A 12,942-nucleotide genomic window follows, 5' to 3' on the forward strand; every position below is an offset into this window, starting at 1 on the left:
TTGAGCTGAGTCTAGTCCAAGTCGTTTGAACTTGAGTCGTATCATGATCCGATGAGATTTTATTTAGATTAATAACACATGAAATAAAATTAAAATATGTACAACTTATTATATTTTGTTATGTATATTGTAAAATATTTAATAATAGAATGGTAAATATTTTTGCATGCATGGCGCATGTCGTGCAGGTCTTTCTAATGCACCGTTGCATGTTGAGGTGAGCATCCATAATTGTACGATAATATGACATCCTTACATGGGTTAAGATAAATATAAATAGAAAGGACTCTCGTACTTTTAAAGCTCTTCTGAGCCGCAAATCAACGTGTAGTTGGATGGTTAGAAGAACAGTGGTATCCTCAGCCCAACAGAGTTCAAATCTTCAGTCTTTTGAAGGTGCTTATAGAGGTATGGTATACGTATGTGCATTCATAGAGGTAGTTCGACCTAGAGCCAGGACTCCACCGCCTCCTCCTCCAAGAAAGAAAGTTAGGATTCGTGCCTCTCGCCGGCGCCGACGCAGGTCTGCCTCGTCTCCGGTGGCCCTAGGGCCATGGAGGCACGGTGGATCCTGGCAAGGGCCGGCGGGGGGCTCTGTTTTTAGTCATTTTTTTCAATCTTGTTAGGGTTTGTGTCCTACTCAGGAAGGCGAGACGGCGGCGGCGTTCCTGCTTAGCCCCGTTCCGGCGGTGCGTTTAGCATCGTTGGTGGGCGTGTGAAGATGTGTCTCCGGCCGAGGTGAGTTGACAACTTCAAGTCTCATTTGTACTAAGTCTGCATCTATGGACAGTTGGTTAGGGCAAGAAGAGTATGATACTCATGCCGAGGTGAGTTCTTAAGCATGAGTAGAATTGATGAGTTCTATCCATTTGCTATGCCTATAGCTAGTCCCGATGTACCTCTAGTTGCTTGATTCCAGTTCAAAATGCCTCTTTCTACTTGTGGCTATGATATGCTAGTTGAAAATTAGACATTTTATGTTGTAATTTTATGGGGAAAAAGTTAAATCTTGCATTCTGCACCTGCTGTAGGTTCTTGTTCACATGCAGGGTGGCACCACTGAAAAGGCCATCCTGCAGTACCATCAAAAGCACTATGATTTGGCCTTCTTCAGTGTTAGAATGGATCGGCCGGTTCATATACTCTCTTTCAATGATGGTGTGAAGCGTTCTGACCAAGTTTTTGAGCTTGGAAGAGATGAAAGGTCATTTCTAAGGATAAGCCATGGTGTGGTGAAATTATTGAATCCAAATCTGCTTGAACGGTATCACTATATGCATGTTCACAGTGCAGATCCACGTCCCAAGGTATAAACTGTTATCTTATCTTGAAATTGAATTGTACATTTGCTATTCTGGACAATGTATTTTAATGCATATTTTGCAAATTATTGCTATTATGTCTTCCTGATTTCAACGCATTTTCTAGTATGGCTTAGGAGGGCCACTCATTGACTTTGGTGGAAAAATCGTGGGAATGGTCAATGGCAATACAATAGGATCTTTTATACCGTCTCCCATTTTAGTCAAGTGCTTGCATTTGTGGAGAAAATTTCGGTATGTTCTTGTTTACTTCTGTTTTTAGTGCCACTAAGAAGGCGTTTAGCATCATTATGTCCCCTTCTTAAAGAAGATCTTCTCTAGTAAGGATGCAATGAAACACCTTAATGATGTTTGTGATCTATAGCAAGTGGATTTCATCAAAATCTATGCAGATTCTGGCCTTGTCTAGATCAATCCCAAGTTTGCAGAAACTTGGTTCTTCGTCTATTACTCTTAGATCGAGTTGTTCCACTTTTCCTTCTGTTAGTCAAATTTCCTTCATATGGTATAGCTTTATAGATCAACATGATCATATGACCAGGGAAGACAAAATTCGTCTAATCAAAATATTTGGTCTAGCATGGTTTTAAAAATATTTTGTCTAGCATTGGAATTTTTATGATACTAGTAAATGTGCACGTGCAATGCACGTTGATATTTGGGAGAAAATTAATTGCATGTTGATATTAGGTAGGATATCAAGTACATGTTAATTATATGTTTAGCACAAACATTAATATTTTGGTAATATTAGTTGCACGCCAAACATGTTGAGCGCTCACCATTGAAGCAATCTAGGTCGTTGGATTGACACGATTTGATGGCCGAGATTAATTGGATCCGTGTCTTTCGGTCTTTTTATATTGGTATAGATATAGATATAGATGATAAAATATAATTTGGTTTAATTGACATGATTCATTTTAGATGGGTTGCTGCTTATGTTTACTCAGTTATTAATGTATATTGGATACTTTTTGATACAGGTGCATCCCTCGGCCCCAGCTTGGAATGAAATTTTGGTCAATCAAGTTTGTTGATATTGCTGAGAATATATTGTGCAAGTGTAATATTGATGATGGCCTTATTGTAAAAGAGGTATCTTTCGCCCTCTCTTTCTCTCTAGATCAAAATATAGCCACACTAAACTACGATTGTATATTGCTAATTTTACGCTCCGGCCAGACCGCACGAGCCACTCCCAGGTGAACCAACTGACTACACAACCTGCAACCCACACATATATGCTTTTGATAGTAAAAATGCTCTATACTATCGTTAATCATGGAAAGCTTGGTGTTTTAATGTGATTTAGTCATAAATGGTACGACGTGCATGCAAATAACCTGTATAGTGTTTTTTTAGTGCAATTATGTGAGTGTTTTCGTAAACTAAATAATGTGGTTATTTATCTGAACTCAGCTGTGTACTCATCTGTTATTAGTGTGTCTGGTTGAAGTTGTAGTACTTGTCATGTTAGATTGTACTCCCTCCGTCCGGAATTACTTGTCGCCGGAATAGATAAGAATGGATGTATCTAGAACTAAAATACGTTTAGATACATCCATTTCTCTGACAAGTATTTCCGGACGGAGGGAGTAATATATAGGGGGGTATCTAGTAAATGTAGCAAAGTACTAAAGTTTCTATGTGATGAAGTAACACTGGAGCATAAAGTAATGTAGTAAGTTTGTAGTAAAACCAGTTATGTGCAAGTCATCTATGCGCACAATTGTATTTTTTGCTAGATGGTAAATTGTTTGGTACTGATATGCTTAGCAGGTGCCTTTGCTAACCCAGTTTTACTACTTCAATTCATCATCCTTGTCTCCATTTTAGAGCAGAGGCAAGATTTTTACAATATGTCTCTAGGATTCACTATGTATTGTACACCATAGTTTACTGCATGTTTTACGGTTGAGTAGGAGGCTGAGAAACCAGGCACACAAGTGTTGGTCTGGTTTGGCTTTCTGTTTGATCTTCTATTACTACATCACTGTACATCTTTACTAGTAGGACTTCTGCCATTACTACATCCCTGTGCATCTTTACTACTAGGACTTCAGTGTTTATGTAAGATTTCGACAGAGAAGTCAGGAATGCGGCGAGTTGTTGGTCTGATCGAGCGTGCACTGTGGCTGGAGTGCAGAACACATACGCACACATGTTTATATTGCTCAATTCTAGATTTATGTTAGCTTTCTTGAGTTTTTATGTTATCATGCATATTGATTGGTTATTGCGAGTCTTAGGTGTCATATGGATCTCCTGCTGAGAAACTTGGAATACTAGTGGGTGACGTCATTAATTGTTTCAATGGAGAACGCATCTCTACAACAGTTGAGGTAGATGCACTGTAGATATTATGTTTGAAGTAATACACAAGTAAGACACTCATGTTAAATTCTATTGCTTTATGCTATTAACTGACGTACGTATTGCTGCTGTTGTCAGTTAGAGAATATGTTGCTAAGCAAATGCGAGGATGAAAATAATAGCCTTGATTCTGAAGTGAATGTCAAAGTAAGTTTTTTATATGATTTTCTTTATGCATATTATTCATGCTTTTATATGGAAATAATATTAGCAAAATGTTGACACTGATAAATATATGGTGTTACCTTTCTAGCTTGATGTATTTCACATACGCAAGTCTCTCTGGAGTGACAGAACATTAACTGTAAAAGTGTCTGATGATGGTGAAGTTGTTGCAACAGGAGGTATGTATCCTTTGCAAATCTATTCTATCTGAGGATCTACATTATTTCGTTTTGTATATGGTTATTCACACATTTGCTACTATGTCATAGGTTTTTTTACACATTTGCTATTAGTTTCTCTCACCATCCTCTGATTTCACCACCGTGCCATTGGTCAGCGCTAGTTAGACTCAGCTGGGCACTATGTATTAGCTGGGTAGCGGAAGCATTGAGTATTTTGGGCTATTGATGATGTGAGAATTTACCAAGTATTTTGCAGTAGGCATGCAGACTTAAAGCTCTTCCATGTCAGGTTGCGCTACTCTTGCAGAAACTTCCTCAAAATGCAATTTTCACAAGTAGTAAGATCTTAGACCTCACAGAAATAGTAGAAATTTCTCAGCTGTATTACTCTACAAAAAGGTAGGCCCCAAGCATAGCTATCACACAAAATTATCCAAGTGCAGCTATCAAACAGCGAAAAGTATTCTGAAAAATAAGCAACATTAGGTGGCATACATGCGACATTGAAGGTTCAGGGCTGCACACAGCATTACAAGCAATAAGTTTCACAAGTTCTTACTTCCGAAAGCACCAGGACTGCATACTTGTCACTCAAGTTTTTCAAAAGCTCCTGGAATGCATAATAATTGCTAATTTTAGAAACAGCAGGACTGCATACTTGCCATTACAAGTCTGAAACCACAATTTACATGGCAATAGTATCTGCTGCAGCTTCTGTATCAATCTGATCATGTGGTGATGTTTGTGGCTGGTTTTGGTGCAGCATTTTTGTTACTTCAAATCACAGATCTTTTCCTTTTGACCCTTTTCCACCACTTTCTTACCAGTCTTCCTGGAGGTGCATCAGAGTACCAGTTTTACAAATAAAAGGAAATACATTAATCTCCTGTAGCTAAAGAGATGCATCTGTTTTATAGAATTAACTAATTTTACTGAAGCTAAATAAATGCATTAGTTTTACATGAGAACAATACTTTTACAAAATCTAAAGAAAAAGGCATTTGGGAGGAAGAGTGCCATACATTGCTTGCACTAATCGAGGGACCAGTCTGTTCATCTTCTGAAAATTCTTGGTCAACTTACTCTTTACAATTCTTCTGTATCTGGCCAAGCTGTCCACAGCATTTGCATTTCCTCTTTGTAGGCCCAACCTAGCACCTATTTCATTCAAACCTGGATTATATTCTTTCTTGGTCTCCTAGGAAGCCTCTTTAGTAGAGGAGGATAAAGTTTGAGACGTTGATATTTCCATAGCATTGCATGTATGCTGTTTGCATAAGCTGCTTATACTTCAACTTTGCTTCCTGGTTCCCTAAGTGAAGTGATGACGAAAATAGCATGGACAAGGAGGGTGTAGTGACCCGACTCGGTGAAAGTGGGCAGGGCGATCCTCAGGTGCCTTGTGATTCTCATCCGTCCAAAGGGAATGTTCTCGTCGGGCTGAGCAAACTCGATTATGGCGGTCGACATCTACATTTTTGGAAGGGAGGAGAAATCAGTGATGAGTCAGTGAAGATTATAAGAACAAGTTAATTATATATGAAGGTTGTAAAATAAGGTTTTTCATCCTATGGCTTTTCATTTCCTAGGGTTGCGTCCTACTGTCAGCATGTGCTCTGATACCATCTTGTAGCGACCCGAACTGGTGTGGTGAGAACGATCGACCTACGGGCGCAATCAATGCTTCCCTCATACTTGGACAACCAATCCATGCCTAAGGTTACATCCAATCCCTGTGACTTGAGTATAATCAGATCCAAAGGAAAGACATGTCCCCCTATGGTGAAAGGCAGCTGAAAACACCCTGACTAATCATAGACTCTGCTCTCGGGGAACTCACTAGGATGGGTGACTTAAGAACTACGGTAGGCAACTTATGCTTATCCGCAAATACCTTGATATGAATGAATGAGATGCACCATTGTCAAAAAGAACAAGGGCTAGAAATGAATTAACCAAGAACTTACCAATCACTGCATCTGGCTGTTCATAGATTTCCTACACATCGACATGGTTCACATGCCCCTTAGTGAAAGGGTTGGGCTTCTTACCACCAGAACTTCCATTTCCGTTTCCATTCTTTAGCTCAGGACAGTAGTGCCCTGTGTTCTTCCACTTGAAGCAGGTGATGTGGCTCAGATCCTTCTTTACCGGTGTAGCAGGGTTGGAACGATGCTGATTGCCATTTCCTCCATTTCCATTGTCATTTCTGTGGCCACTGTGATTGTGTCTATGGCCTCCATGCTAAGAATGACCTCCATGATTATGATGGTTGTGCACTCCAAACTTACTGGGTACTGATCCAGAATATCCAAAAAAAGGTGTGGAGCGGGGCTTTTTACTGAGCTCCAGAATGAAACTTGCCCTGTCTGTATTTACTCTTGCGGTTCTCCATCAACCGGTGCTTGCCCTCATGAATAATAGTCTTATCAACCAACTCTTGATAGTTATCAAAAGTCGCTACCGTCAGCTGAACTCCCAGCTCGTCGTTCAGTTCCTTCGAAAATTTCTCCTATTTGGCTGCATCTGTGGCCACGTCTCCTGGAGCATAGCAGGCCATATTGCTGAACTCATCAATGTATTTAGCCACTGAGCAACCTCCTTGGCGTAAGTTATGGAATTCCCTCTTCTTGAGACTCATAGCTCCCGCTGAAACATGAGCAGTACGGAAAGTCCGCTGGAACTGGTCCCAAGTCACATTCGCCATGGGGTATGTGGTTGTGTAATTCTCCCACCATGAAGCTGCCGGTCCATCCAGTTTATGAGAGACAAACCTCACCTTCTCCGCATCGGTGCATCCTGCTGTGGCCAGCTTCCTACTCATATTGTGAAGCCAGTCATCTGTGAAGATCGGCTCTGGGCAGCTTGATTGGGGGGTTCAATCTCAGAAAGCGGGAGAGACTATCAACTTGGGGTGGGGGCGATGGAGGTGGGTTGTTGTGTTGTTGTTGTTGTCCCTGAGCCATTTCAGGGACACGTCTTGGCGGCATCTGATGGGTTAGCATAGATGAGATATAGAGAGAATTAGGCCTAAGGGAAAACACTACCCATATGCAAATGATAGCAATTAACTCCAACTCACACCATTCAATTTGCAATCAAGGTTCACGCAATCAAGCCTAAGATAAGCTATGCCGCAATGGTCTCACAAATGAATCTAAAACGAACTCGGATATTCTAATTGAGTATCGAAGTTCCTAATGTTCAATGGTGGCCTGCAAACTAGCTCTCGTCGGAAGAAGACTATCATAACGATGTCGGCTCCAGCTTCATCGCTCTTCGCTTCATCATCAAGCTTGTCATTATGATCCTGGTCCTGGCTGACATAACACCCATAGGAGTGGTCGCCCTGGATGTTCTCCCCTTGATCGAGCTTCTCTTCGGCTTCTTCCAACTGAAACTTCACGTCTTCATACTTCTCTTGTAGCTCATCGATCTCCGCCTCATGTTCTGCGTGGGCTTCCTAGAGTTCCTCCTCAAGCTCGGCTTTGCGGGTCATAAGATTTTTGGCGGTGATCAGGCTGCGATGCATCTCTTCCTCCATCATGCGGATGTGGTCCTCCAAGTCCTGGATGTGGGATGCTATCGAGTCATCTTCAATGGTACGCACCACCTCTCCATCGGTGTCTCGGCATGCGTACATGGCAAAAGAGGTTCCTCTGAGGTCCGGCCTATACTCCTTTCGGATGCGTCCCAGCGTGGCGTGTGCGGCGATGCCCTTGCCCAAGCCCCATGATGCTACGTCCAAGTAGAAGTCGATGGGCTCGGTGATGACTCCAAAGGTCTGTCCTGGGATATGAACGTTGATTCTACAACACGTCTCCTCGGGCAGCCTTGATACTCGAGGAGACGCGCTGGAGAATCGACGTTCATATCCCAAGGTAGACCTTTGGAGTCATCACCGAGCCATCGACTTCTACTTGGACGTAGCATCATGAGGCTAGCAAGGGCATCGCCACACATGTTGCGCCGGGACACATCTGAAATGAGTATAGCCCGGACCTCAGAGGAACCTCTTTCGCCATGTACGCATGCTGAGACATCGAAGGAGAGGTGGTGCGTACCATTGAAGATGACTCGATAGCATCCCACATCCAAGACTTGGGAGGACCACATCCGCATGATGGAGGAAGAGATGCATCGCAGCCTGATCACTGCCAAAAATCTTATGACCCGCAAAGCCAAGCATGAGGAACTCCAGGAAGCCCACGCAGAACATGAGACAGAGATCGATGAGCTACAGGAGAAGTATGAAGCCGTGAAGTTTCAGTTGGAAGAAACCGAAGATAAACTCGATCAAGGGGAGAACATCCAGGACGACCACTCCTATGGGTGTTACATCAGCGGGACCAGGATCATGAAGACGAGCTTGATGATGAAGCGGAGATCGATGAAGCTGGAGCAGACATCGTTATAATAGTCTTCTTCAGATGAGAGCGAGTTTGCAGACCACCATTAAACATTAGGAATTTTGATACTCGATTAGAATATTTGATTAGTTCGTTTTAGATTCATTTTGGAGACCATTGTGGCATGGCTTATTTTAGGCTTGATTGTGTGAACCTTGATTGCAATTTGAATGGTGTGATTTGGAGTTAATTTCTATCATTTGCATATGGGTAGTGTTTCCCCCGGGCCTAATTCTCTCTAATATCTCATCTATGTTAACCCATCAGCTGCCACCAAGACATGCACCTTCCGGAAATGGCTCAGAGAACAATATGCCACCCGGCTTAAAGCAGTTGCTTCAGACACAGAACTAGATGATGCAACTTCTCATGCAAAACATGGACTAGAACAACAACCCACCTCCACCGCCCCACCCCAAGTTGATAGTCTCACCCACTTTCTGATATTGAACCCACCGATTTTCTCAAGCAGCCTAGAGCCGATCGTCGCAGATGACTGGCTTATATGAGTAGTAAGCTGGCCACAGCAGGATGCACCGATGCGGAGAAAGTGAGGTTTGTCTCTCATCAACTGGATGGACCGACAACTTCATGGTGGGAGAATTACATGACCACATACCCCATGGCGACTGTGACCTAGGACCAATTTCAGCAGGCGTTTTGTACTGCTCATGTTTCAGCTGGAGCCATGAGTCTCGATAAAAGAGAATTCTGTAACTTATGCCAGGGAGGTCGCTCAATGGCTGAATACGTTGATGAGTTCAGCAAGTTGTCCCGTTATGCTCCAGGAGACATGGCCACAGATGCACCCAAGCATGAGAAATTTTTGGAGGGACTGAAAGACGAACTGGGAGTTCAGCAGATGGTTGCGACTATTGATAAATATCAAGAGTTGGTTGATAAGACTATTATTCTTGAGGTGGTGGAGAACGGTAAGAGGAAATACGGACAGGGCAAGTTTTATTCTGGAGATCAGTAGAAGCCCCGCTCACACTTTTTCTGGATATTCTGGGTCAGGCCTCGGTAAATTTGGAGCGCATAACCATCATAATCATGGAGGTCATTCTCAGCATGGAGGCAATGTACACAATCACAGTGGCCAACCTTGCTACACCAGTAAAGAAAGATCTGAGCCTCATCACCTGCTTCAAGTGCAAGAACACAGGGCACTACTTCAACGAATATCCTGAGCTGAAGAATGGAAATGGCAATGGAAGTTCTGGAGGCAAGAAGCCCAACCCTTTCACAAAGGGGCATGTGAACCATATCAATGTGAAGGAAGTCTATGAGCAGCTGGATGTAGTGATTGGTAAGTTCTTGGTTATTCCTTTCCAACCCTTGTTCTTTTTGACACTGGTGCATCTGATTCATTCATATCAAGGGTATTTGTGGAGCAGAGTCTATGGCTAGCCAGAGGTGTTTTCAGTTGCCTTTGACCATAGGGGGACATGTCTTTCCTTCGGATCTGATCATACTTAAGTCATAGGGATCGGATGTAATCTTAGGCATGGATTGGTTGTCCAAGTATGAGGGAAGCTTTGATTGCGCCCGTAGGTCGATCGTTCTCACCACACCGGTTCGGATGAGGATGAGCGCGTCGAGGCGGTCAGGACGTTTGTGACGGTGGTCGTCGAAGTCGTTAGAACGGAGCAGGGCGTCGCGGCAGCGCTCCGGGTGCTCTGGCGGTTTCGGTTGTTGATGGCTTGGTCGTCTCCAGTATCACCTAGGGACTCGTTTGCGATTAAAAATTTCATAGAATAGCCCTTGGTTTTCAAATAGCTCTAACTTTTAAACCATAGCTTTGAATTAGATGAAACCTTTTGTAGACTGTTCGCCTCAGAGAGCTTTATTCAGTACACCCATTATTTCAAACTTTAGTAAAATTCAAATTTGAATTATTTCAAATTCCAATTCCACCCTATTTTAGCCATATCTTTTAAACCGTAGATCATTTTAAATTGAATCTTTTTGCACCTTTGAACCCTAGCCAAATCCTATCACTTCGAGCCATTATCATAATCTTTTCCCACACTTAGGATCTGTTCATATTAATTTCACTCCTATGCCATGTATGGAACCTATTTCACATAGTTGCATTTTTGCATTTAGAACTTTATGCTAGTTAGTGTGTTGGGTTTCATTTGGTGTTTTGTAAGTCTTGCCGGAGAGCCACCAGCACGACCTCACGCCGCCCACACGACCAAGAGGGAAAGCCACCAGCATGCCATTGTGCCCGCTGGAGAGCCAACCATGCATACCGCCACCCGGAGCCGCCGCTCTGGCATCCATGTCCGAGACACCACCAACCATCCACATCACGACGCATCTATCACGGAAGGAAGAGTAAAAGAGTCTCCTTTCACTCCTAGCCCGGTATCAGGCACGAAGTCTGGGTCGATGCCTCCACGGTAGGAGGCGTCCACACCCGCATTCCTAGTCAGTCCGCGGGAGGGGGGGGGGGGTGGGGGACACAACCTCGTGACTACTGATGGCCATCGCCGAGTAGACTCGCTATCAATGTCGATCTGGCCGACAGAAAGGTGGTGTCCTGACCACCACCATCGACCACCATGCCCGCGAGAAAAGAAAACTCGCCCACGGGCACCGCCCGGACCGCGCCAGCCTCGCCTACCCGAAGCACGAGCCCTAACCCACCTCGGGACCAAATCTGGTCCGCCCAAGCACGAGCCCTAGGACGTAGCCACCTCCGTCCCACGGACAATCCGCACGCCGCCGGCCTGGAACCAGGAGAAGGCCGCAACGACCACCGCCACGGTAGCTGCGAACACGGCAACGACCCATTCATCCACCGGGACCCGAAAGCGACCCAATCGGATAGGCCGCATCACTAGCCGCCAGCTGCGCCCCCGAGCCCGCCGCTACTCCCGAGCAGCCACCACGAGGCCTCGTGGCACAAAACACCCAGATCTGGATAGAGCCAACCGGCCTCCGCCACCACAAGCCAACCTCTGGCGCTCCCAGGACGACGCAGCACGCCACCCAATAGAGGCCCATGGCCTCAGCCACCTCCCACGCCACGCCCCAATCACCCTGCACTAGATCCGACCGGTCCTGGGCAAGGAGCAAGGCGCACGCACCCGTCTGAGCACACCACCTCGTGGCCGCCGCACCACGGCCAAGCAGCAGCTGACCACCGGGCCGCCATTAGTCGCAGATCCGCTCACCCGCTGCTGCGTCAGAGGGCCCCACGCCAGCCCACCTCCCCCGCCCGTGTAGCTGTCCCACGCCAGCTGCGCCGCGAGCGAAGGGGAGTCAGAGCCCCTCCGCCACCTATGCCGGTCGGGCTTAGCCCGCCGGTGGCAGCGGGGGAGGGAAAAGTAGCGGCGACGCGGGGGGAGGGGGGGGGGGGGGGGGAGTGTGTCCTTGCTGGAACGAACTAACTGCCCGCTCCTTCCTATATCTGCATTGCTGCTCTGTCCTGTCCTATGTGTAGGCTTCTACTGTTGCAAGTGCTCCATCTTTGAAAAGAAATTCGGATGATATGTATATATATATACACATTTAGTACATTAATGTGTACATTAGCATATTTAGACATTTAGTACATTGCATGCTGCTATGTAGCCTAGGATATATAGATATGGTCCTAGTTAACCTACCGATAAATTCAGTTAATATATAGATATGGCCCTAGTTGTGAAATTTTTGTTGCCAAAGTTTGCCACATAAGACAATGTGACATAATAAATAAGTAGAGAGAGAAATGTTAAATGTAATTTAACCAATAATTCTAGCACTAGCTTCAAAGTTTAGAGTGGGAAACTTAGTACTCTTCTCATTTCCTATTGAACAGCATAAACATACTATAGATGGTATTTTTGCTAGCGGAGAACTTAGGTTGGATAAACATCGTTGATCGTACTGTTTTTGGTCTGATCGAGCGGTTATGGCGTACTGGCAAATAGCAAATGTGAAGGAGTCAAAAAATATGATATGGGGGGGGGGGGGGGGGGGGGGGGGGGGCGCAATTATGTAAAATTCTCTTTCGTAGTTCACTGTGTTTGATGAGTATGGTAATACAAATTTTTTTCCTTAACTGAGACGTTGTTCTTTGTGCAGTTAGTTATCCTTTCGGAGAAGGGACACCATGATAATACCATGTGACTTGACCAAACGGCCCAGGAAGATAAGTTTGGGAGTTCAGGATGACAAGCGTGAATCCTGCAAGTTTCTGCTAGATGCATTTGATTTCTTTGGCGGTGTAATTCCTTGTCATATCCTTGTACCGCAAGTACTGGTGCAGACAAAGTGACTGCTCTTTCCTTTCTGCGTGAAAACGGGGACGTCATGTGAGCTGACCGTGTACATTTCTGAATGCTTTTTGAGTCCCTACTTCATGTATGGCTTGTTCGATGAACAAACAAGTATCCTGGTCCACTGAATGAACAGAAGTTGAGGATCCTGAAAGTGTATAGTACTTGCAATTCAAAAGCGGAACCACTTTGATTTTTGTGGTAATTTTGGGCT

At 44.5% G+C, this 12,942-nt stretch overlaps 1 protein-coding gene and 1 long non-coding RNA gene across 4 annotated transcripts; one reads left to right on the forward strand and one right to left on the reverse strand.

Moving 5' to 3' along the window:
- The first annotated feature begins 643 nt into the window (after positions 1-643).
- On the forward strand, positions 644-12,933 carry LOC109764990 (uncharacterized). 3 transcript variants are annotated; one of them, XM_040397294.3, is made up of 8 exons: positions 644-827; positions 1,032-1,307; positions 1,429-1,556; positions 2,309-2,420; positions 3,575-3,667; positions 3,777-3,845; positions 3,952-4,042; positions 12,535-12,933. In XM_040397294.3, exons 1-8 carry the CDS (start codon positions 783-785, stop codon positions 12,564-12,566), a joined length of 846 nt encoding a protein of 281 aa, XP_040253228.1. In that variant the 5' UTR covers positions 644-782; the 3' UTR covers positions 12,567-12,933. The 3 variants fall into 3 exon arrangements, 2 of the variants coding, with proteins under 2 accessions (XP_040253228.1, XP_045086503.1); XM_045230568.2 differs by lacking the exon at positions 12,535-12,933 and adding an exon at positions 5,363-5,499; XR_005764531.3 differs by lacking the exons at positions 644-827; positions 1,032-1,307; positions 1,429-1,556; ... (2 more) ...; positions 3,777-3,845; positions 3,952-4,042 and adding an exon at positions 10,879-11,904.
- On the reverse strand, positions 4,955-11,701 carry LOC120969938 (uncharacterized). The gene is made up of 2 exons (XR_006665861.1): positions 11,553-11,701; positions 4,955-5,515 (listed from the first exon to the last, which is right to left on the reverse strand). It is a non-coding gene; the product is annotated as an uncharacterized lncRNA (long non-coding RNA).
- Positions 12,934-12,942: the final 9 nt, after the last annotated feature.

The sequence above is a fragment of the Aegilops tauschii genome, chromosome 7 (assembly GCF_002575655.3).
Source record: "Aegilops tauschii subsp. strangulata cultivar AL8/78 chromosome 7, Aet v6.0, whole genome shotgun sequence".
Lineage (NCBI taxonomy): Eukaryota > Viridiplantae > Streptophyta > Magnoliopsida > Poales > Poaceae > Aegilops > Aegilops tauschii.